This window comes from Lagopus leucura, unplaced genomic scaffold (genome assembly GCF_019238085.1).
Source record: "Lagopus leucura isolate 7727_CA_CO unplaced genomic scaffold, USGS_WTPT01 Super-Scaffold_100026, whole genome shotgun sequence".
NCBI classification, from domain to species: Eukaryota; Metazoa; Chordata; class Aves; order Galliformes; family Phasianidae; genus Lagopus; species Lagopus leucura.
The window spans coordinates 1,805,725-1,828,347 of NW_024962277.1; the positions used below are offsets into that span (position 1 = coordinate 1,805,725).

Sequence of the window (22,623 nt, forward strand, 5' to 3'; positions counted from 1 at the left end):
TACCTGAACATCACTCTTACACTGATCTGCTCTCCTAGGCTTCCAGAAAGGGAAAATTCTGTCTCTTGGAAAAAGGCACCATGTAACTCCATTAATATCTGCTAAGCTTGTTTTTTTAATACTCCACAACACAGATCATTTAAGAAAGTATAACCATTTATGCCAAACATCATTGTATTTCTTTATTTTACAAACAAAAATATACATTTATTCTCTATTTAGACTCTTTACACACCCCCCACACACAACACACTTCTGCTCAAGGCCTGTTGTGAATACAGCCCAAAGCCTTATATACATAGAAATACACCAGAAGGAAGGTCAGTCCGTGACCTAGCACAGAAGCTCCCCAGCAACATGGGAAGCTCCAGAAATACTGGAGTCCTGCTGGCAAAGGACAGTATGGACACACTGACCACCTGCACAGCAGATCTGCTTAGACATTCCAATCTTTCAGACCTGTCCAAGGCCAACAGACTCCAGGGAAGCTCTGCAGGTTTTCCCATGCTTGCTAACAGCAGCTCAGGGTCGGAGCCACAGTAAGAGCAGCAACAGGGCAATTCAGGCACCACATCATCCATCCCTTTTACAAGTAAAATGTGGCTGATGCAAAGTCACAGCAAGAAAAAGGAGGAGCACAGAACACTTCTCTGATGTGGCAAGGACCAACTTGGCCAGGCCAGTTGCTTGTCCACCCCTTCCATAGTCATTACAGCAGGAGAAATGTGGCAGGCTAGACACTCCAGCTCTCACACGTGGAAGTTTTTTCTTCACTTGATAAAATAGAAAGTTTTGTGGAATTTTAAAAATTTTATTATTAATGGTGTCAATGCTACCCAGAAGCCTGCAGGGCAAAGTTCCCCAAGCTGCAGAACAGAGAAGCTGCATTGCTCATTAACGAAATAAAAGATAAGTGAAGGGCCTGCATAGTTTTGTCAACTGACAGGAACCTTGTGTTCTTATCTAAACTATTTCTTTCCCTACATGGAAAATGCATTCGCTGCATACACTCATGATTCTAAACTGATACCTCCATGCTGCACCCTGCGTGATGATTTCCCCAGGAACTCTTACCCCAGTATTCTTTTTCAGGAACAGCAGTGAGGTGGGGCAAGAGATGCACAGTGCCAAAATGTTTCAAGTTTCCCCTCTTTCTACTCTTTCTAATGGGAAGATACTATCGCCTACAGCAGATCTCCACCTACCCAGATGACTCAGGTAGGTTCCCCCAAAGCTGACTTCCCCAAAGCTAGAAGAATAAACCTCTTCGTCCTTGGACAGCACAGTCTGTCTCAGAAACCAGTTTACTGCAGCTATCAGCTCAACAGTCCCTGAATTGGAACAAACTGTCTTAGAACCACACGTCAAACAGCTCTGACAACAGTCCCTAATCCAGTGTGGAAGAGACGAAGAAGTTCCAGACAGCTTTTAAATGAACCACACTTCACATGCCTGTAAGTATTTTCAATGTATCAAGATGAAAAGCCTATTAAGGTCATTAGAAGTCTGGGGAACTGAACTGTAACAAGAGGACACTGCCACAGCAGTTCTACCAGAGCATCCACCTCCTACCCAACCTAGAACACCAGCCAATTTGATCTTAAGATGCCTGTGGTGTTTAAGAACTCCCAGACACTAGACACTGACAGCTCAGATTCATCAGCTTCTATCCTGCCTCAGGCATCTGAACATCTCTGAAGCCTTCATCAGCACAGACAGCCTCTTCCTTCACAGCCCTCTCCACGACCCTGCCATGAAGCATGGTGAAGACATAACACATACCTACTGTACATGCTGTGTTCTTGAAACTTCACCCCGCTTCAGTGCTGTTATTGAGATGTTCCTGTGAGCTCAGATGAACAGCAGTGCAGCCTCCACAGATTGTTTCATAACTACTTCAGCTCTGCTGGGCAGCAGCTGCCTGTCCTGCCTCCCTATTATTGTGTCAGCTCACACAGGTGCTGCAAGATACCAGCTGTGCTTCCCAGAGCAGCCCTAGGACACACTGGGAAGCTCATTTCTCTTCACACCTCTTTTCTCCTTCCTGCACACTCAGATCACAATCCTTTTAACTCCTAACAATTGCAATTCACAGTTTTCATTAGCATTAGCTGAAACCAGAGATGAGTCCAACTGAGCAGCTTCGCCATTGAGACACATCTATTGCCACCCATCCATGGTTGTGATAAGATCCAGACAACTGTGCTGCCTGAGAAAGCCCAGGAACACAAACTTTGGTTTAAACCACCAAACTCTCTCCATGTGAGTAGAATACACAGTCAAATAAACAGCTTCTAAACGATATTTCCCTTAGTTGGCAGACAAGTGCTGTCAGTCATTGAAAAGCAGGAGGCGCCAGTCAGGCCTGTCCTTCTGGGCCATATTCACATCTGGAACGCAAAGAATCAGGAAGGTTCAATGTTTATAGGTTTATGAACAGGACTGTTCTGGATTGCTCTCAGGCAGTGACGGGAAATATTCTCTGCAAAAAGGCTGCCAACTTAGTTCCACGATAGGTTTCAGAAATCCTAAGGAAAAGAGGAAAACCACAGCAGATAGCGATGAACAGATTTCCAGTGGATATCCTAACATCCTCAGCATCAGGGAGTTCATAAGGTGCAGGGGGGAGCCCTGCCTTAGGCATTGATAGCTTTCCAACGATCGCTGTCTATGCTGTTGATGCTGCCCACGTGATACGGCATAGAGGCCACGTCATCCAGGTAGGCTGTGGTATCAATCTGAGTGCTTGAGTAGAACCCAGAATCCATTCCTTCCTTCTTGGCAACAGCATAAGCATGGGGTAGGTGCACATCCACATCTTCAGGTTCATCCACCTGACACTTGTAGGAGAAAAGGATCTTCGGCTCAGACCTAGAGTCATTAAAGATTTAAAGTACATGTTTAAGCAAAATATCTCATAACAGCCACTTACCCTTAACTGAAACTCAGTAGCACTGAAACAGCGTGTATTTAAGTATTAAAGAACTTTTCATGTTGCTTTCAGTCTGGATATAGTCATAGTGGAATAACTGCCATGGAACAATGCTAACTGTAGCTTTGGACCAGGCTGCCTAGGGGAAATAAAAACAGCAGTCCTGACATCGGTGTCACAAGCATGTTCTCCTCTTTCTGAGTTCTGAATTACTGAGAGCAGCATCCAGGCATCACTGGACTTCACAGCAAACAACAAAAATATTCTATTTCTCATTCCACCTGTGTGCAACAGGAAAATCAAAATACAAACACTTGCAAATCAGCACTTTCTATCTCTATCTCCAGATGCTGTTCTGATTTCAAAGACATCAGAAGCATTTTGATATTTTAGGAGTACTTTCTTATTCCCAGTTATTCTAAAGCCTGATTGAGGTCTCTCGCTCAAGGACAATAAAACGTACAGCTTACAAAAAGGAATTCCTACCAACATGCATCTCTCCTGAGTGGCCACACGGCGGCACACCCAACCCAGTAATCAACACTGGACAGAGCTTTCAGCTGGGGACTGGGCCCTTGTATAGGAAACCCGAGCCAAGGGCTGTTAAACCAGTAAACCTCCTAAAAACTCACTTTGAGCCAGCTTAATCTGCCAGGACTCAGTCCCTCACTAACTGATTTAGTGGCTGACTTCAGCAGCAGAACTTTGCACAAATAGGATGTAGACACTGAAGTGACAGAGAGAGGTGCTTAGGGAAATGCAACTATTGGTTCTGCCTTGTACACAGGGGAGCCCTGGATACAAGTGGCCAGTGCAGGACCACAAAGAAAATCAGTAAGCCAGGAATGAAACATTGGCTCCCTCACTGGCATTCCAGTCATTGCAGTCATTGCCTTTATTCTACAGCTGGAAAACAATCTGGCACAGATCAAATAACAATGGTCAGTCTCTAAACCCCTGTTCTTGCTACTCACCCAAAGAAGCCTTTCAGGAATGCCACATAGATGAGAGGTGCAAAGAAGCTGAAGTAAAGGAATGTAGTAGCATCAACACAGCTGTCAAAAGCAAAAGGGAAGATGAAGGTATTTAGGACTCAAACAATACAGCTGGATAACCCCAGCCACATCCACCCAGAAGAAATGATTCTATTTCCCTCAAGAGCAGGCAAGCAGAGCACAAACCTTGTGCTAAACAAATCTGGACTGATGCAAACTAACAGACATTGCTGTGAACATGTCATTGATCCTAGACACCTTGGAAGGGAACCATGTCACATCCCAGGATCTGACTCAAAGCAAAATCTCAGTTCTCCCTGTTTTGACTCATGGAAAACAACTGATTTGAACTGCAGAATGAGACTCCAGATATGACTAAAGGTATCTTGTATTTCTAGCAAACAGACCATTTGCTCACATATTCTCTAAGAAACAAGCCAATGATCAGGCTTCAGTGGACTCACACTGCCACTCCTGTTCCCCACCTCAAGACCACTGTGGAACATGCAGCTCCAAAGACCCCCACAGATGTGAGTTTTTTCCATGAAACAAACAATAGCTTTATTCCTCCTTAGGAACACTGCAGAAGTTTGTTTTCTTGAGGCACTGTTGAAGGACACAATTGCAACATTAGAAAGCAGGCTGTAGACTCCTTCCCCAACATACATACCACAGTCCTTCTATGATATCCACACAGAGAAGGGCGCTGCCCAAACCCTGCACCAGATTCAGCACTGCCAGGATCCCAGCGTAAACATAAAAACTCTTCCTGGCTGTGAGAAAGACACAGACATGAAGATGAAGCTCAACCTCATAAGCACCAGCACAGTGCAAACAGTAGGTTCTGTTCAATAGAGACAGCAAACCCAATGCAAGCATCTCAGCATCCTGGTTGTTTATAAACTCTCAGCAGTTAAGACCAAATTTTTCTGTCCCATGCTGCCAGGACTGACAGGTATAAAGTGTTAAACATCTCCTCCTGCATGTGTATGCATGCAAGCACAGAAAACGAGTTCTGAAAGCACTTGGCCCTGGCAACACATGCAGAGACATGGTAGAGAAAGAATTCCACAGCTGAGACAGAAGGATGCATCCATAGCACAGCCACATACAGGAACCTCTTACTCCCCTCACTTATTTTTTATCCTGGTGCTGCCCCACTTACATGATGGAAACACTACAGTCACTTACAGGGCAGAGAAATCCGGTCTTTAAGAGGAGTTTTTGGAAGAATCACCACAAAGGAATAGACCTGTTGGGGCAAAAGAAAAAAGAAAATTGTTCTGTGGCTTAGAAAGCTTGGTAGGGGCAGAATACTGTGTCATGAACCTCCTAGGTGCCTCATGTTAGTGGCACAGGCCTCCATTATTAAACCCAGTGCACATGTGAGAGCTCCACACCTCACCTCATCAGCACAGCTAGTCACTGAGAAACAGGGAGTGAGAAACACCTGAATTCAGCTGCTGTAGTTCACACCTTTATTGGTTCAGCTTCACTGCCTCATGAAAAGCATCAATACTGCACTGCACATCAGGCAGGAAGGACCCAGGGCCTTATTATACTCAAATCATCCTCCTTGTCCCACTCAGAAAATACAAAGAGGCTGTCAAAGTGCTTAATACATGCCTCATACTCACCAGAAAGAAGAAACAAGAGCTGGCAAGCCAGAAGTGTCTCCCTCCGTGGCCATAGATGTTGAAGTCTTCAGCTGAAAGGTGAGCATCAGGGTAGAGGATTTCCAAGGTCCCCTAGGAAAGAAAAGGCACCATCACAGTACTGTTATAGTCAGCATCCTCATTACAGTGGCTGTCTGTATAAAAGAGACTACGTTCAAAGTTCAAATAAAAGTTGTCTCTGCCACCTGAAGCACAAATTTTGCCCTGCTTAGGCCAAGTTATGTTCACCCAGGAGAAGAGGAAGAAACAAAACAAAACACGAGGGGAACAAAATGGCAAGAATGAGTATCTAAACAAAAACAGTATCAGTGATATTCCAGAAAAAGAGACAGAGTGAAAGGAGGAGAGTGGACACAGCCCTCTGTTTCAAACAGTTTCATTCCAATCTTCAAAGCACACCTTCCCTGCTGTATCCAGAATATAAATGCCTGCATTTGTGTAACAGCTGGGAAAGGAGACTGTCTCCTTCATTTAAATCTCTCAAAAATGGTTAAGAACAGAAGCTTCCATACAGACAGTGGAATAAGAAAAACACTTCTAAGCATCACTAAACCCAGATCCAGTATATCAAGTGTTGGAGCTGTAGGTGCCCAATTAAGTGTCATGTGGTAACGAACAGCTCACTGCCACTGCACACAAGGGCCTGATCAAACAACTGTCTGTTATTCTGGTACTGCCTCAAATAGAGGCACAAGGCTGGCCACTTACGTATTAAGGAGAAGAACAACACCAGACACACACTGCATTGTCCAGAGAGATGGACTGAGCTAATCAATGGAGCTAGCAAGCCAGCTGCTAGTTTGAAGGGAAGCAAGAGCTCTCAGCTCAAGAGGAGACAAGCAGCACAGTGCACAGCCCAATGAGCACACTTGGGCTGCCTCCATCTAGTTTGCATTTGTGGCACACATGTAAGAAACTCTAGCTCTTGTTCCAAGATTTGTTGGACAAAACTATCCATCTAAATTTCCTCCCTATTTCTTGACACTGGCTGAGCCATTCACACCATGAAAAGGACAGTGTGATATGGTCTAGTGTATATTTTGGGATCCCCATACACTACCACAAGAATCCAGTCTTTCCCCACAACCTAGTCCAAAGAGCAAAGCTGCTACTTTTCCCCACATTCCAGGCAGGAGCCCCACAGCTGACTTCAAGCCAATTAACCTCTTCTGTACTAACGTACTCACCTGGGTGACAGAATATGCTAGAGACAGCACTGTAGTGATTGCCAGAACACGCTTCACACTCGACTTGCTCTCCAGATGACCTGGAATTAAGGAACACAGGTTGAATCAGGATGTGCTAAAAACCAAAACAAATATAATAAAACATCTGCATTTCCAGAGGCCCTCAAAGGAAGGTTGAAGCTCACTTAACCTTTGTTAACTGCTTCCACTTGGAGAGCTGATCCTTTGAAACACAAAACAAAACCTGTAAAACAATAGGTTTTAACTTGCTTTCCTCCTGCCCACACTAATATACAGAAAATAAACAAGTTCTTTCACTGGGGCTATGAGGCCCCCCCCCCAAAAAAAAGCAGGAACAACTCCATTACCAGCTACACAGACAGACTGCTGTTTCTTTTCAGGAAAAACAGTGACGAGGAGGGAAAGCCTAACAATCTAGAAATATTTACACTGGGACATGATGGAGCAACCAATCTCCAAAAGCTCCTTTCAACCTAAATTACTTTATGATCCCACAAAAGTGGGAAGAACCAGTGTTCATATCTCAATTGCAGACACGGCAGAGACACCTACTACATTCCCTCTCCCCGTCAGCAAGGTGTGCTCCAATAGTATTTTCACTCATACAACTGAATGCAGAGTGACAAAGGTACAGCTAAATGAATCAAATGAAGCCAGGAGAGAATAAAACTAAACAATGGTGAGGTGATAGAAGTATCCTCAAACATGACTATCTTAAATAAGATGTGTTTCATGCAAAGATCAGGCAGCTGATCTCTGTATAAAGGCCTTTTCACATGTTGCACGCTCCTTCACCACGTGCAAAACAAATAAAGCACAAATAAACCCTGAAACTGCACAAACTGCAGAACTGCAAATGTAACCAGGCTTTCAACCGTTACCAATAAGCTGTCCAGTTTGTCTTCTGTCTTTATTCTAGTGCTCCTTAATGTACACACTTACAGATGTGGTCTCTGAGGAAAGGAAGGGAATAGGAAACATTCACAGCACTCAGTAAACCTCCTGACACTTACCAAAGGCAAGGCCTAGAATCACCACGCTCAGCTCAATCGCCAGAAGGAAGAACCTTGTGATCTCCCACAGGATCTGAGGTATAAAGAAACCAGACAAACATGATTAGGAAGAGCCAGGAACCAGTTGTAAGTTAATACAGAAAATTCTGTTCTCTATCCCTGAGGATGGCTGCCTCTCACTGGAGCAGGCTATTTCCACAAATCTTCCTCATGCTTTGTAGGATGTTCATTTTACACTTGCCTCAAGCTCTTGCCTGGACAGAACAATTGTGAGAGCAAACAGCATGCCTGCTGTTTGGGACACAATGTGGCCACAGTCTGCCATACCTACAAATCTGTCTCCTACCACAGATGTGCATTTTTTGCTGTACCACCAAGAAGCAGCAACAAAATGATCTTCAAGCTGTAACATCAAACAGTGCCAATTCCTATAGTAGTAAGTTCTAAAGTAAAGACTGAATAAGACTTATGTCCTCCTTCAAAGACAGCAGGTCCCCAAATTCAAAGTATAGTCAAACCTGCATTTAATAGCTTCCAGTTTGTCATTTTCATTCCCAAACTTTATTTGGTGAAACAAGACCAGATAAACAGCAGGTCAAGTGACTTTCCAGAAAGTCATGCAATAAAGCAATGTCAAATCTGGGTACAAGAACCCAGATCCTGGCTTATTGATCCTTTTCCTCCAAGCTTCCAATGGCACTGTTTTGACAACACACACAGATAAGAGGCAAGTGATAAAATAGGAATACACAACAGGAGCATGTACATGAGAAAAAGAAAAAAAATAACAGGAAATGCTTCTGCAGGAAAAAATTAACATAGTGTCTGTCTTTCTACACTTCTGAGCAAGTGTACTTTGCAGCAGTACCAGCAGAGCTCAGAAAAGCCACCTCTCATCTCTTCTTCGTTATTCAAGTCCTGGACTTTTGTCTGTTCAACAGAGGTGAGTGAAAATGCCACAAACATCCGGCCACACAACAAGCAGAGCCTTAAAATGCTCTGGCAGGTAACATTAAAGGGAAAAGCAAAACCACCACACAGATCCTCAACAACAAAGGCAGAAGATTCATACTCTGCAGGTGGTTCTTCTCCCTCCAGCACCTCAAGATCAGCAGAGCTTTTTGTTTTAGGTAACACTCCATTGCAATCATTACAAAGGAAGAGCACACACACGGCTATTTCCTGTTTGTTAAGGGTTCACCCTGTGCTCAGAGGAACTGCAAGGACATTCAGCTATCAGTTCAAAAAGGAAAAGTTGTTTTATTTGCTTTCAATACAAGAAAGTTCAGTATTTTTCCAAGAGCCCTTCAAACAGAGCAAGAGCATCAAAAGCCTCACTTTGCCTATCCACTAAAGGTATCTGAATGTTTGCTTAGCTCTCGCAAGGCAGAGCTTTCTATCTCTGCAACAGGAAAGCTTTACCACCATTTGTGTGTCTAAACTAGGAAGTCCATTGTTTTACAGTCTTAGAGGTGGTGACTGCTTAGATACAGCTAGAGGAACAGGATTTCATAGTAAACACAGCTATGAGCACTGCAAATAAGAACACATTCTTCTTGCAAGCAAATAAATGGGAAGCAGTAGCAAAACACCGTGGCCAGAACTGCACAAAGCAGAGCCTCCAGAAGGAGCACAGTACCTACCTTATCAGCAACCGTGGCAGCATCAGAGGCACTCACAGTCATGGAGACAACAGCACGGGCAATACCAACTAAAGCCACCACAAACACCTACAGGAAAAAAGCAGCAAAAAAGAGCTCAAGTCAAAAGGCACATTACCATATACAGGATACCTTCTTGGAATTCTATTTCCAGGCCAGCTTTGAAGCCTGATAATGTGCACTGAGGACATAATGTAATAACATATTTGAGTTAACTTTCCAAAGGCTTGTCAGGTACAGAAACACTGGCTTAGAGTTCATGGAGGTGCACATTTCTTCAGCTATCAGATTAAACACTCCCTTACAACAATGCTCTTACAGTCATTCTCCCCACCTTTCAGTTCACTGGGGGCAATCAGATGAAAAATACATCTCTCCAAATTAGAAGATCAAGTGCTTGGTATGACTGAATAACCCAATCCCATCAGATAACAGAAGCCACTTTATACCAGCTACCACATTTCAGATCTGTGATAAAGCTGAAATCCACACAGTTGGTTTTTCTCCACACTCAACACTGACAATGCTCAGGAACGCAAAAGATAAGGCAATGCAGATAACTGCTTTAAAGCAACTTAGCTTACTGCACAGTGCAGCATTAAGATACCAGCTCATACCATTTAAGCATGGCAGCCCAGAACTCAGCAAGGCTAATCCATCAGTCACTGTGCTGCCACAGCCACACTATGCAAATAAGAGCTCAGCTGGACACATCTACCCTCTGCTGGGCAGACCTCTCTGAGAACACAGATTTTCCCAGATACAATTCTCCAAGCTACAGGCTTAGATACGCTAATGATGAAGGTATGCAACAGTCATATCTAACACAGAATGAAAAGTACAATCTGATTTCCAGATGGATGAAATCAACCAATAAGCCATCTGCTGCAGAACGCTTCCTCCTCAGAGAAAAGGGAGATGCAAACAGCTCAAGGAATAACAATGTGACATTCCCTTCTTGGGTGGAAAACTTGGACAAAACACTGACAAAAAAAGAAGGGTCCTACAGAAGGGTTCTGGAGCAGGAACAACTCAGGAAGCAAAAAGGGTGTTTTCCTCTAAACAGAGAGAGAATCTTACAAAGCTATCAGCTTAGCTTTAACCGCTGACTCCACAAGAAAGCATTCCTTCAGAATGTGACAAACAACTGCCTGAGAGGAAATCCTCACTGAACACACTTATCCTCATTTCCAAAAACGATCCAGAAGATCAAACTGACTGAAAAGCACTTTTCTCTAAGACTGATTCATCACTTTCTACTCCTCACACTGTTTTGAAAGAGCCAACAGCAGTCAGCTCACTTTTTCTTCCCTGCGGTTTCTGAGGAGTTTTGTTTCTCAAAGACTTCAGAACGAGCTTTTTATTGACCTTCCCTGTATAACTGCAGATGTAAAAGATGACTTAAATCCACATAGGAAACTGCCAGTAGTATTTTTTGATTTTGTAGCAGTTATGTATGGAGCTGTTCATTATTCTTCAGTGGTTCACATACATGAACACAGTGAGATACTGGTTTTGTGTCATGTGACATGATGCAAGAAACAAGGAAAAAGAAGATGCTGGGTTCCAAGACAGTGACAAACAGAAGAAAGCGTGCAGGGGAAAAAAACAAAATCACCATAGAAAAAATCCACCATATCTAAATATGGACATTACCAGAAGCTGAAAGGTAGAGTTCAAACAGCAAGAAGTCTATTCCTGCTAGTACACCTTCAAATGTTAGATTTGGTCTAGGCTCTCTCTCTCCACTGGTTCAGTGATAATTGTCAAGAGTGGTAATAAAAAACACTCCATCAATCAGTTCAAAAGCACACAGCAGTACTCACTAGTATGTAGAATGTAGTGAAGATAGGGCTGGAAGTGACCCGGATTTTGGCCCTGGCAGAGGGCAGCTTCCAGAGAAGAAACATAAAGAAAAGCACATTGGGAACCAGGAGCAAAAGATCCCAGTAGCGGACTCTGCAAAAAGTAAATAGAAAAGTTTTGTCCTGCTCTGCAGCACCAAGAAGGTCAGGGACCAGCCCTGCCCTGCTCACCCAAACACTGAGAAAGCAAGAATCCCACAGTCAGACTGTGACCCCATTTTGTCTCTCACCTGGACCTCCCAATGTCCTCATAAAGCAACAGCAGGCATTTGTGTGGCACCGTGATGTTCGTGCCATTGATTGCCTGCGCTGTCGTTGGAGACAAAGTTGTCACATTATCCAGTGCTGTCACCAGGGCAGTAGAACGTGTGATGTTGTCAGACAAGGAGAATCTCATCATGGACATCATGGACTGGAATATCCTGCCTCCTTGCAAGTTCAGGTCAAACGTGGCACGGGACAACAGCAGCAGAGAAAAGAGAACATTAAAGCAGTTGTGAGTCAGAGCTAAAAAAGTGTATCCCTTCCATTAGGCCCCCACACAACTGCTTCCTGCTTGTTACTGCAAATTATTATAATCAGAAAGACTGCATGACACAACAGAATAACACCTGCCTTCACTCTGCACACAGCCATTAGGGCAGACAGTGTAAAATCAGCATCTTGTATCAGAGTAAAATGCACCTTCAAACAGTGATTACTTGAGCCTCAGCAGATTGATAGAATAAATCAAAGCTCAGCAGCAATACATGGCATCATCAGACAAAAACCCTGCTGCATCAGAGCATCAATTATTCTAGATCCCAAGCCCAAGAAGTCAACAAATTAATTCCTACAAAAGTCAAGTTGAAGGTTCATAACTAAAACCTATTGCTGTTACCAAACCTACAGTCAGAGCCCCACATACTTTTATCTACAGGGACTGTATGTACTATATTCAGAAATCAACATCCAAAAAGCCAAAAAAAAAAAATCAGCATTTTTCTCTCCGCAAGACACCAGAACTATTCTGATTTTAAAATCAGAACAGTAAAGATGTGTAAAGTTGGCACCTTCCTATAACCCTACTAGCATCAGGTTCTCCACCTTCTTCACACCCCCCCATCCAGGTCACATCGCACTTCTCAGACACCGATCAGCACCTGGATGCACACAAACCCAGGAGTTCACAAACCCAGGCTCAGCAGCTGTCCCTACCTGATGTGTTTTTCTTCGGGTTGAACTCCCGGGCACCAAAGAGCTCTGAACTCAAAATGAATTGTGGGGCTTAGCTTGTTTGCCTGCCCTGTCTTAGCCCTCTCCAGGCACCTGAAAAAGGACAAGAGAGAGCTTCCCATTCTCCTCATTAGGTGTTTCTGAATTGCCTGCCACAGAGAACTTTCTTATCTTTTCTGCCATCTGCCCACCCCCAGGCCCTACACTGCTGTACTATTAGCTGTCCTTACAGAAGATGAACAGAAACTCTGTTCTCCAGAAAGCACCACATGTTTTGTGCCCAGTGGCTTTGTAAATGTTGTAGCAGTATAAGTAATAGCTGCAGTTTCTCTGTTGATTCCATGGTCACCTTAGAAGCTTGGATGAATGCTGGTTCACTGTAGAGCAGGATTAGAGGTTGACTAGTAAACTTTCTCCTGATTCAGTGTTAGCTTGTGCAGATCCTCCCCCTTCTTACCCTAAAGTAGCAACTCTCACTGCTAAATACACTTGACCAGCAGTGTGCTGAAGGTCCCATCACATCCCCCTGCACCCTCCAGTGACGTGGCTGCAGATGACACAGATTGAAACATCTCTACCAACTGCCATCCCAAACATGCACAAAGCCAGAGACAGCACTGCGTGCCGCGGTCAATCCAGAATTCATCTTAAAAGAAGACATCTCCCCCCTGTCTGAATTTAACCCTGGCTGGCATAGCAAAGCCAACAGCCTCAATGCCAGGAGTCAGCAGGTCATTTCCCTGGTAGGGCTGAGATGACTCACAGGTCAGAAAGAACAAGCAGCACAGCCCTGCGCCACCTCCGGAGCTTTCAGAGCTCAGTAGCACCTTCCCCACAAACTGCCCAGGTCTCCAGGGCACAGAGTTTTCTTCAGAGGCTGAGATTTGTCTTAAGTCTTCTGAGGACAAGGGGTACCCGTGCCACTCCTAGCTAACAAACCCTCCCTTTGATTCACCCACATTGACAGATACTCACTGGGATGAGATTCTCCTGTGCAACTGCCATATGCTGTGCTGCACGAGAGATGTCATTAAATAAACACACAGACCTGGAAAGATCAACTTTGTGCTGAGATGGCAATATCTGTGCCAAATGATCTTAGTTCTAGCAGGGGTTCCAGCAAACCACCTCCACACTGCACAACTCCCCAGAAGTGTCTTCTCTTCCCTCCAGTAACTCACTCCTCTGACACCATTGAGGATTTCCTGTAAATAACTTTGCTTCATTCTTCTCTTCTGAAACACTTTCACTGACCTCTACATCTCAGTAGCAGCAAAGACAAATACATTCATATTTACCAATGCAGAAGAATTTATTCCTTCCGAAATTTAAAAATGCTGGGAAAGGATAGAGAAAACTCACAGAGCATGGGTAGAATTACATCAGCTATGAACCATGACACCTCTAACTGCTACTGGGACCAAGAATTTGACTTGGGAAATCCCAGTGAAAAGGGTTTGATTATAAAGCTGCAGACCTACCTGGAAAAATAAACATGTCCTCAGAAAAAGAACAAGGAGACTCCAACCTTTTTCCCTAGAATCCATCGCTATCACACAACAGCAGTGAGCTGCTGATAAGGAGAGGAGTTGGCCACATGCAACAGCCAGCCTCAGTCACAAGGTTTCAAAGGGCAAAGCAGAATTGAGATTACCTCCATGCCAGGCTGCTCACTATGGCCTGGTGTTACTATCCTACAAAGGCAGAGCAGCACAACGCCCAACATACAAGGGCATGAAGGGCAGCCAGAGCCATCAGTCTCACAGCACACGTCATGCTTTTCTTATAGCCAACGACCACAGAGAAGATGTTGAGAATTGCCCTATTCTGGTTGAGGCCACCAGCAACAAACCCACAGCAATGGCACTGGGAACTGATGCCCGGGAAACAGCCTTCATCACACCCAGCACCACTGCTCCCTGCTGCACTTTCCAACCCATGCCCCAGCTCATCTGAACTAACCCAGTTAGCTGAGCATAGCCCTCACTCACCACACCCTGCCCAGAGCCGCCAGCTCAGCCCACACAGAAGAGCTGAAGCCACCCCACAGCCACACATCAGCATCCCACACCCCAACCCAGCTTTCCTTCTGACAGACAGCCTGAACTGCCAAACACTGGAAAATAAAAGGAAAAAAGGAGTTTGCTATATTACAGTTGAATTGAGCCTGATGTGGTTGAGCAGCGTTTCTCCATCCAGGCAGAGACACAGTGCTGGAGGCTCAGCTGCACCTCCTGGCCAGGCAGCTGCCTCTTAGTAAGGGGATTCTACTTTTTGGTTCAGGACACATACTGTAACCAATGAAAACTGAGGCTCAGGTTACTAGCAGTTATCTGCAGTCTCAAAACTCAACCTCACGGATGTGGTCACACAAACCTACCAGACTTCCAGGTTTAATAAAACTGATTGTTTCCCTTCTTTCTGAAAACAGCATCGGAAAGCACAGACCACATCAGGGCTGGAATTGCTGCCTACAGTTCCGGATGCAAGTGGCAGAGAGATGCACTTAGCAGATCCCTGCTTAAATGAAAGCATTACTCGAATAGGTTACATAGCTTTCAAGGAAAAAGAGAAACCTTTTTTCTTTGCTCCCCTTTAAAGACAGTTGTTCAGATCTCCCCTTAGATCAAAGCCATCGCCATTCACATCGCATTCTCGAACAAACAGGTGGCACGTCTGTCCTGACAGGGCTCAACTCCCTTCTCTCCAACTTTCACTATCGCTTCTGCTTCAGGACAAAACTCTGAAAGAGAGGAACTACAACACTAAAAAAGCACCAAGAGCACCAGTAACCCAAACAGGACAGAACGCCAAGCTCGGGAGCAACACTATATGGTAGGCTTCCCGTTCCTCTTCCAGGCAAAGGAAGGAAAGGAGCAGCACGGGGACACCTCACACGAACAAGAACCACCCGCTGTAAGGGCAGCTGAAGGCAGCGGAGCGCTCCAGAGCGCCTCGAGCGACGCAGCCCTGGGCACAGGCCGTGAGCACAGCGCGGCGCCGAGGCCCAAGCCCAGCCGGGACAGCGGGGAGGCGGCCAGGAAAAGGAAGACGGAGCCTAACGCCCCGCGCCGGGCCCCCGATCACCGCACCGCCTCAGAGAACCGCAGCCAGGCCCGGGCCGCGTCCCCACAGCCCCCCTCCGCCGCCCGACCCGCTCCTACCCGCCGCAAGACGCAGCCCTCCCGGCCCGGCCTTCCTGCAGGCGGCGCTCAGTCGCAGGGACCCACACCCGCCATGCCAGGCCCGGCACCGCCGCTCCGCTCGGCCGGCGCCACACGAGAGGGCGGACAGACAGCTGCGAGCGGCAGGAGCAGCAAAGCGCTGCCTTTCCGGCTAAGCCCAGCAGAGCCACTCAAACAGGAGCCCCGAAACAGCCCAACCCAGGCGGTCGGGGAGGTGGAAAGAAATCGGGGCGCCGGCCTATGGGAAGCGGCGGGAGGCGGGGCTCGGCGGCGGGCGGCCGCCATTTAAGGGCTCGCGGTGCAGAGCGGCCCTCTGCGCGATGGGGTATAGTGCTGCGCGAGGTGTGGGGCTGCCTGCTTGGGGTCGGCCTTGGCATGTTGTTCCAATGGAGCTGAGGCTTTGTGCTTGTGCCATGCTGTTAGAACAATGCCTGGAGAAGCCGGCCCTCGGCATGACCCTGCTATGTCCCTTCCCTTTTGTCATTGCTCATGTTAATGACTTAATGACCTGTTGTGAAGTTTTAGTGCTGGCTGTTGGCAGGTCTGTGCTCTGACAGTCGGCAGGTACAACATCTCTGAGTTACAGCAGGGGCACCTCTGCTCAAGAAGAAGCAGAATGTTCTGGCTAAAATATCTCCAGCAATGGGAGTTATGTCTTCTTGCCTCTACCCCCAGGTTTTAGCTCATGGCACATAATGGCCTCCTGCATGGCTTTGTCAGGAGGAAAGGTTTTGCTTCCCAGTTCACCTGTTCATTCCACCTGACTTCTCTGAGGGTGCAGCCCAGCAGATGTAAAAGGTGCCTCTCAAACAGAAGAATGTTCTGTGCCATCTCTGCAGCCCTGTGCGTAAAGGTGGCAGGGCTTGCTTGGTGGGTCCCTGCTGTGTCACAGGTGGAAGCAAGACAAAGGGTGATACTTAACAGACTTGGTGGAACCCTGAGGGCCCCGGGGAGGGCTGTCCCCTCGTTGCACTGTTGTCTTTTGGCACCAAAGCCTCACCTGACTGCAGGTGTGGTTTCCAAGATAGTATTATGCTCTACTGTCACCAAATTCCATTCTTATATGACACCTGTCTCTCTAAAATACTTTTCAGCTTATCAGCCCACTGGACAGAATATTAGTTCCCATCGTAAACTGTGTGGCTATACAGCTGCAGAGGGACTACAGATGTGCACACATTGTTTCAAAGCCCCTCTGCTAACCTGCTGATGCCTACTGCAAGCCTTAATTTTGCACCACAGGGCATGCAATGGTCTGTACTCCAGTGTCTGCCCTCTCTATGAGGAGGGGAGCTCAGTCCCCAGTGCTCCTCCACCACTTTGCGAAATCCTGGTGATATGCTTTGACAGTCAGGACTTTGGAATCCAGCTGCATTCACCCCCGGGAAGGACACAGGGACACCCTCGCACAGGACACAGGGTAGCTGTCAGGAAGTAAATAGGGGAGGCATTATTTTTGGAGCGACCTACCTAAATTTCTAGTTATTCAATACCCACATGCTGATGATAAGAATTTGCTAACACAAAATACAAATGATGAGGAAAAGATGCGAGTGGTGCTCCAGAGGAGTCTGGGCTGTTGGCTGTGGGGAAGAAGCTCTGATCTGTTTGAGGGCCCTACAGGGGGGTCGGGATGGCTGCATGGATGGGCTGAGCACAACTGGATCAGGCCCAAGGAGACCAAGTGCTGGCTGCTGCTCTTTGGCCACAATAACTCCAGGCAGCACCACAGCACTGCAGCACCGTGCCCAGGTGCCCAAGAAGGCCAAGGGCATCCTGGTTTGTAGCAGAAATGCTGCAGCCAGCAGGAGCAGGGAGGTGATCGTGCCCCTGTAGACGGCACTGGTGAGGCCTCACCTCAAGTGCTGTATTCTGTTCCAGGCCCCTCACTACAAGAAAGACGTGGAGGCCCTGCAGTGGGTCCATGGAAGGGCAACGGGGCGGGAAAAGGTCTGCAACAAAAGTCCCATGAGGATCGGCAGAATGAACTGGGATTATTGAGTCCGGAGGAGGCCCAGGGGAGGCCTTACCACTCCGTATAACTCCCTGAAAGGAGGTTGTAGCGAGGTGGGGGTCAGCCTCTTCTCCCAGGTAGCAGCAATGGGATGAGAGGGAACGGCCTCAAGTTGAGCCAGGGGAGGTCCCCGATGGATATCAGGAAGAACATCTCTGCTGAAAGAGAGGTCAGGCACTGGCACAACTGCCCGGGAGCTGGGGGAGTCAGTGTCCGTGGAGGTGTTCCTGAACCACGGGGATGTGGCACTGAGGGACGTGGGCAGCTGGGCAGTGGGACTTGGTGACCTTAGAGGTCTTTGGCAGCCATAGATTCTGTGATTCTGTGAATCGAGTCATTTATTGTAACCAGAGGTAATCAGCAGCGAACAACCAAAAAGTAAAGCCTCGAGAACATCATGGAAACACGCAAAGGCTTGACTGGGATACTGATGGAGCCACAGGCCCGGCAGCGTTCAGGTGGGGCCAGGAGGGTGGACGTGTCACCCTGTGCCTTCAGCAGCACCATCAAGCCGGCCCCTCACTCTGTGCTGGCTGCAAGAGCTGCCACCCTCCTGCTTGGGTGCCCTCAGCCCCTGTGAGGTGTGATGGCATCACAGAGGGTGGCACGGAACAGCCATTGAGACACGTGGGGTGTGGAGCTGAGCTAAGGCTGCGGGGCTCAGGCTGAGCTGAGTGCAACCTGGTGAGGTGAGCAGAGAGGAAGGGGCTGCCTGAGGCTGCCAAGCGAGGAGTGTTCCCCAGCACTCGGAGGCCTGAGCTGCGAACTCAGCCTCATCCCGCTTCTCCCATAGGTTGGCACGCGGAGGACAAAGCCCAGCAGTGATGGGACAGGGACTCTGCAAGTGGTTTCCGTCAATACGCACAGTGTGCGTGGGGACGCAGGAGGCCACCAGCTCGAGGGAGCCAGGTGAGAGCAAAGTATCCCTGCACGCAGCTCCCCGTCACTGGGCAGAGGGGTGCTGGGGGTCTGCCTGTGGCGGAGAGGGGAGGCGGAGGCACACAGGGGCTCCCCAGCATCCGCGGGCAGGGTCCCACTGCTCCTTGCCAGGAGGGCCACGGCTGGGCTGTGGCTGGCTGCTGGCACCACTGGGCCTGCAGTGCCCCTTCCCCTCCACAGCCTCCAGCCCTGCCTCTCAGCTGGCACAGCTGGCACAGAGCAGCCCATAGGAGAGCCCCCAGGGGCACTTGGCCCCTCAAGGCACTCACTGCTGTTACTCTCTCTTCTCCAGCATGTGTGCTGTGTGGCCGAGTGGATGATGACTCCAGCATCCTTGGGTGCAAAGAAGAGCACAGTGGATACTATTTCCATATGTATTGTGTGGTGGGTTCCCACGTGGCTCCTGACACCTTCCTCCAACTAGTGATTCCCTCCTTTCTGCCCTAACAAGATCACGCTCTTTCCTCTTGTACAGAAAGCTTCCAATGATCTTTGTCAACCAGGATCAGATAGCGACAGTGCAAGATTTTATTTACACGACCTGATAAGCACAGTGAGACAGGCAGAGAAGAAGGTGAGCACTGGACCAGAACAGGGAGCTTTGTGCCAGGACAGGCACTGCTTGCTTAGCCTGGTCAAAAGAAAGCAATCCCAGCCCTTCCAACCAGATCCAGGAGAAATTCCTGCTCTTGCAGATGAGCCCTGTTCACTGGGCAGCTCTGCAGAGTGCCACCCAGCCCTGCCTGTACCCTGTGCCCTCTCCAGAGGTGCGGGGCCTGCTGTGTAGGCCCTGAGCCTGCTGCTGATGGGGGCTGCTCTGCTCTTTCCAGCTCTGCTTCATTTGTGGCAAGAGGGGGGCCTTCATCACCTGCACGGAGCCAGACTGTAACCGCAGCTTCCATCTCCCCTGTGCCTCAGAGGGTGAATATATCACCCAGTACTTTGGAGAGTTCAGGTAAGGGCTGCCAGGTGTTGCCTGTGAGCCCCCAACCCCTCCTGTCAGCAGCAGCCAAAGAAGCGAGGAACACACAAGGCATTGTGACACCTCCCAGCAGCCTGACACAGCCAGAGCCAAGGCCTGGGGCTCGTTCCTTTTCCTCTGCCCCCCTCAGCACTTCTCACCTTGCCCATCCCTCCCATCTTCCCCCCAGGTCCTTCTGCTGTGAGCACCGCCCGCAGCAGGCAGTGGAGGCAGTGCCGGAGCAGGACACGACCTGCATTATCTGCATGGACCCCGTAGGTGACAGCAAGTCGTACAGCACCATGGTGTGCCCGTCTTGCCAACACGCCTGGTTCCACCGGGCGTGCATCCAGGTAGGAGCATTCCCCTCGCCCTATGGGAATGGTCAGTGCTCAGCAGCACCAGGCCCGGCTCACACTCACGTTGCTTGTGTTTGTGCTGCAGGAACAGGCCCTGTGCACGGGGATTGACTGCTTCCAGTGCTCCCTCTGCAGAGACAGGGACTTTTTTATTGCAGACATGCTCGCCATGGGGATCCGAATCCCACTCAGGTTCGTGTCTTTCAGCCAGCTCTTGAGATGTGATGGCACAAGAGCTGTCCTTGGCAAGGGACTGCACTGGCAGGCCTGGCCCTGTACAGCCTTTAACACGGGCCTCAGCATCATTGGGAAGCTGAAACTGGGCATAGAGTGGAGCGGGGGGGATGCCATGGATTAGTTTTAGTCCTGGGGCAGTGAGTGATCATTGCATTCCCTCTCTCCTCTGGCAGAAGACCAACATGGGAGGACGACAATGCCTTTGCATCCCTGGGAGTTAGGTACCAGCACTGTGATGCCAGTGACTGCCTTAATCCACAGGGCAGAGATTGGGAAGAGGAAGAAGGGTGAGTTACCTCAGCAGCCTTCTGGGGCTCTGCGTGGGATCCCAGCTTCACCACAGGCTGGGGGAGCACGGACTGAGCACCAGAGCTGTGCTGGGCACTCCCTGGCTCAGATCACTTTGTCCTCACGGCCACAACCCACTGGTTTCCCCAGGCCCTGGGAGCTGCTCCTCTGCAGCTCCTGTGCTGCACAAGGGACTCATCGGCGCTGTTCCTACCTGAGTCACAGCACAGCCGAGTGGGAGTGCAACACCTGTGCTGGAGAGGGCATCGGTAAGAGGCAAAAGTCCCTCTGGCCCACGAGGGATAGAAGCCTGTAACACCCCAATGCTATAGGTCAATCCTGCTCACCATCCTGCCTCCCCTTGCAGACTCCAACACAAATTTGGACAGTGCTGGACTCAGCACCATCGCCCAGCAGGAACCAGGGCCATCCCAAGGCTCCAGCACCACCAGCCAGGCACCATCAGGGTCAGCTGACTGTTCCCATGTGCCTGCAAGCAGCAGCTGGTCCAGCCAGCACAGGACGGGCCGGAGGAGAGTCCGCCTGCATTTACGCCGGGATGAGAACACCTACAATCAGCCCCGAGGATGCCGTGGGAGCTGCCGTAATGCTGCCCCAATTGCTGGGAGCAGCTCCCTAAACTCTGCCAGGCGTAGCACATCAGAGTCCTCGAGGCACTCCCCAGAACTTGGCTACAACCGCTGGTGCAAACAGGGACTGCGGGCCCGGACACGAAGCCGCTCTCCGTTGCAGCGCCGGGCCCAAGGTTCTCCAAGCCAGCACCAAACACGCCGTGGGAGCAGACAGGCACCAACACCAAGTGCTAAGAGCTGCACCCACAGCTACACCACACGGAGAGCACCGCGGTCCTCAGGGGATTCCACAGCGGCTGATGGAAGCCGGTCCCGGCAGCCAGGGCGGGCGCGGACTCGAAGCCGCTCCCCTCTTGAACATCGGGCTGCAGAGATCCACAGCCAGCCCCAAAGACGCCGCAGGAGCCAATCCAGGCGGCGAGGGCCACCCCGGGGGAGACACCGCTCCCGGGTACCACGTCAGGCCCAGCACATCCACAGCCGGCCCTAATGATGCAACAGAAACAGTTGTGTAAAAGCTCCATTTGCTGTCATCAGATCCATAAACATCCACAATAAAACTTAGAGTTCCATCATGCCACTGTCGGTTTCATTCTTCTCTGCCTTTCCAAAGGTGGGCAGCTTTAGGGGCTGCAACCACAGGGATCTCTTCCCCCCAGCAGCCAACCCATTCCTTCCTCCCCACGGCCTGGTTCAGGCTGAGCTGGGTTCTGGCTCCGACACCAGCAGGGTGCAGTGTTTCCAATGCACAACGTGGTGGAGGTCAGGCTGGCAAGTGCAGCCCCTTCTGGGGTTGTTTTTGTTAACTTGGGGATGTTGCTGTGTTTGGGACATGTGGGCAGCCCCAGAGCTACTGCTGGCTGTGGGGTGGGCCAGCATTCAGGCAGTGCCTCAGGTCTGCTGCCACTGCTTGTAAACAGGACATCCACCCTATATTTCTTGGTCCAGTTGTCTAGAGAAATAGCCCACTGGTCTCTTCCTGGTATTTGACATACAGCCTCCTTGAGCTCACCCATTAGGCTTTGGTATCCCCAAAGGATTGTAAAACCAACATAAATCACAAACTGACAAGCTATTGGTGCTTTCTTCTTTGATACTCTGCATCCCACAGAGCTTGGAAAATTCAGGAGACTTGTTGTCACTTGTGTTATTTCCTCCCTTGACTCAGCACCTATAAGAAGTTCATCTGCACACTGGTGCAGTGTAGCTTCCAGCCGTTTGTGCTGCCATCCCTCCAGTTCCTTAGCAAGCTGGTTCCCAAATATGATGGGGCTATTTTTAAAGTCCTGGCAGAGCACAGTCCAACACCACGGTGTTTTCCTTCCAGTTTTGGGGTTTTTGTCCTCCAACACAAAGGAGGGTATGTGGGCTTTCCGTAAGGGGATGTACTTCCATCACAATTGGACTTGTAGCCCTTTGATCCTGAACCAACTGACATTCTGTGGAGTGAGGCTTTCTGGCTGGCAGAAGTGCAGTGCAGCA

General features: G+C 48.7%; 2 protein-coding genes across 2 annotated transcripts; one reads left to right on the forward strand and one right to left on the reverse strand.

Moving 5' to 3' along the window:
* Nucleotides 1–2,544: 2,544 nt before the first annotated feature.
* TPRA1 (transmembrane protein adipocyte associated 1) lies at nucleotides 2,545–15,542 on the reverse strand. Its single transcript, XM_042880257.1, has 11 exons — nucleotides 14,047–15,542; nucleotides 11,581–11,779; nucleotides 11,312–11,444; nucleotides 9,468–9,554; nucleotides 7,825–7,897; nucleotides 6,791–6,870; nucleotides 5,565–5,675; nucleotides 5,119–5,179; nucleotides 4,598–4,700; nucleotides 3,907–3,987; nucleotides 2,545–2,871 (listed from the first exon to the last, which is right to left on the reverse strand). The coding sequence occupies exons 1-11, from the start codon at nucleotides 14,060–14,062 to the stop codon at nucleotides 2,637–2,639; spliced, it is 1,179 nt and encodes a 392-aa protein (XP_042736191.1). The 5' UTR covers nucleotides 14,063–15,542; the 3' UTR covers nucleotides 2,545–2,636.
* A 517-nt stretch (nucleotides 15,543–16,059) lies between these two features.
* On the forward strand, nucleotides 16,060–21,631 carry LOC122184979. Its single transcript, XM_042880406.1, is given in 10 exon segments — nucleotides 16,060–16,075; nucleotides 18,558–18,673; nucleotides 18,996–19,087; nucleotides 19,179–19,277; nucleotides 19,534–19,658; nucleotides 19,855–20,028; nucleotides 20,030–20,215; nucleotides 20,434–20,547; nucleotides 20,699–20,817; nucleotides 20,916–21,631. Coding segments are annotated over 10 exon segments (1,746 nt in total). The 5' UTR covers nucleotides 16,060–16,070.
* The last annotated feature ends 992 nt before the right edge of the window (nucleotides 21,632–22,623 follow it).

What these genes read in the sequence shown, in the direction of transcription:
- TPRA1 (XM_042880257.1), bottom strand. An exon ending in GATTCTAGGCCTTGCCTTTG is followed by an intron (nt 6,871 to 7,824) that starts GTAAGTGTCAGG and finishes CCTTAATTCCAG; the next exon opens with GTCATCTGGAGAGCAAGTCG. An exon ending in AGACCGGATTTCTCTGCCCT is followed by an intron (nt 4,701 to 5,118) that starts GTAAGTGACTGT and finishes TCTTTCTCACAG; the next exon opens with CCAGGAAGAGTTTTTATGTT.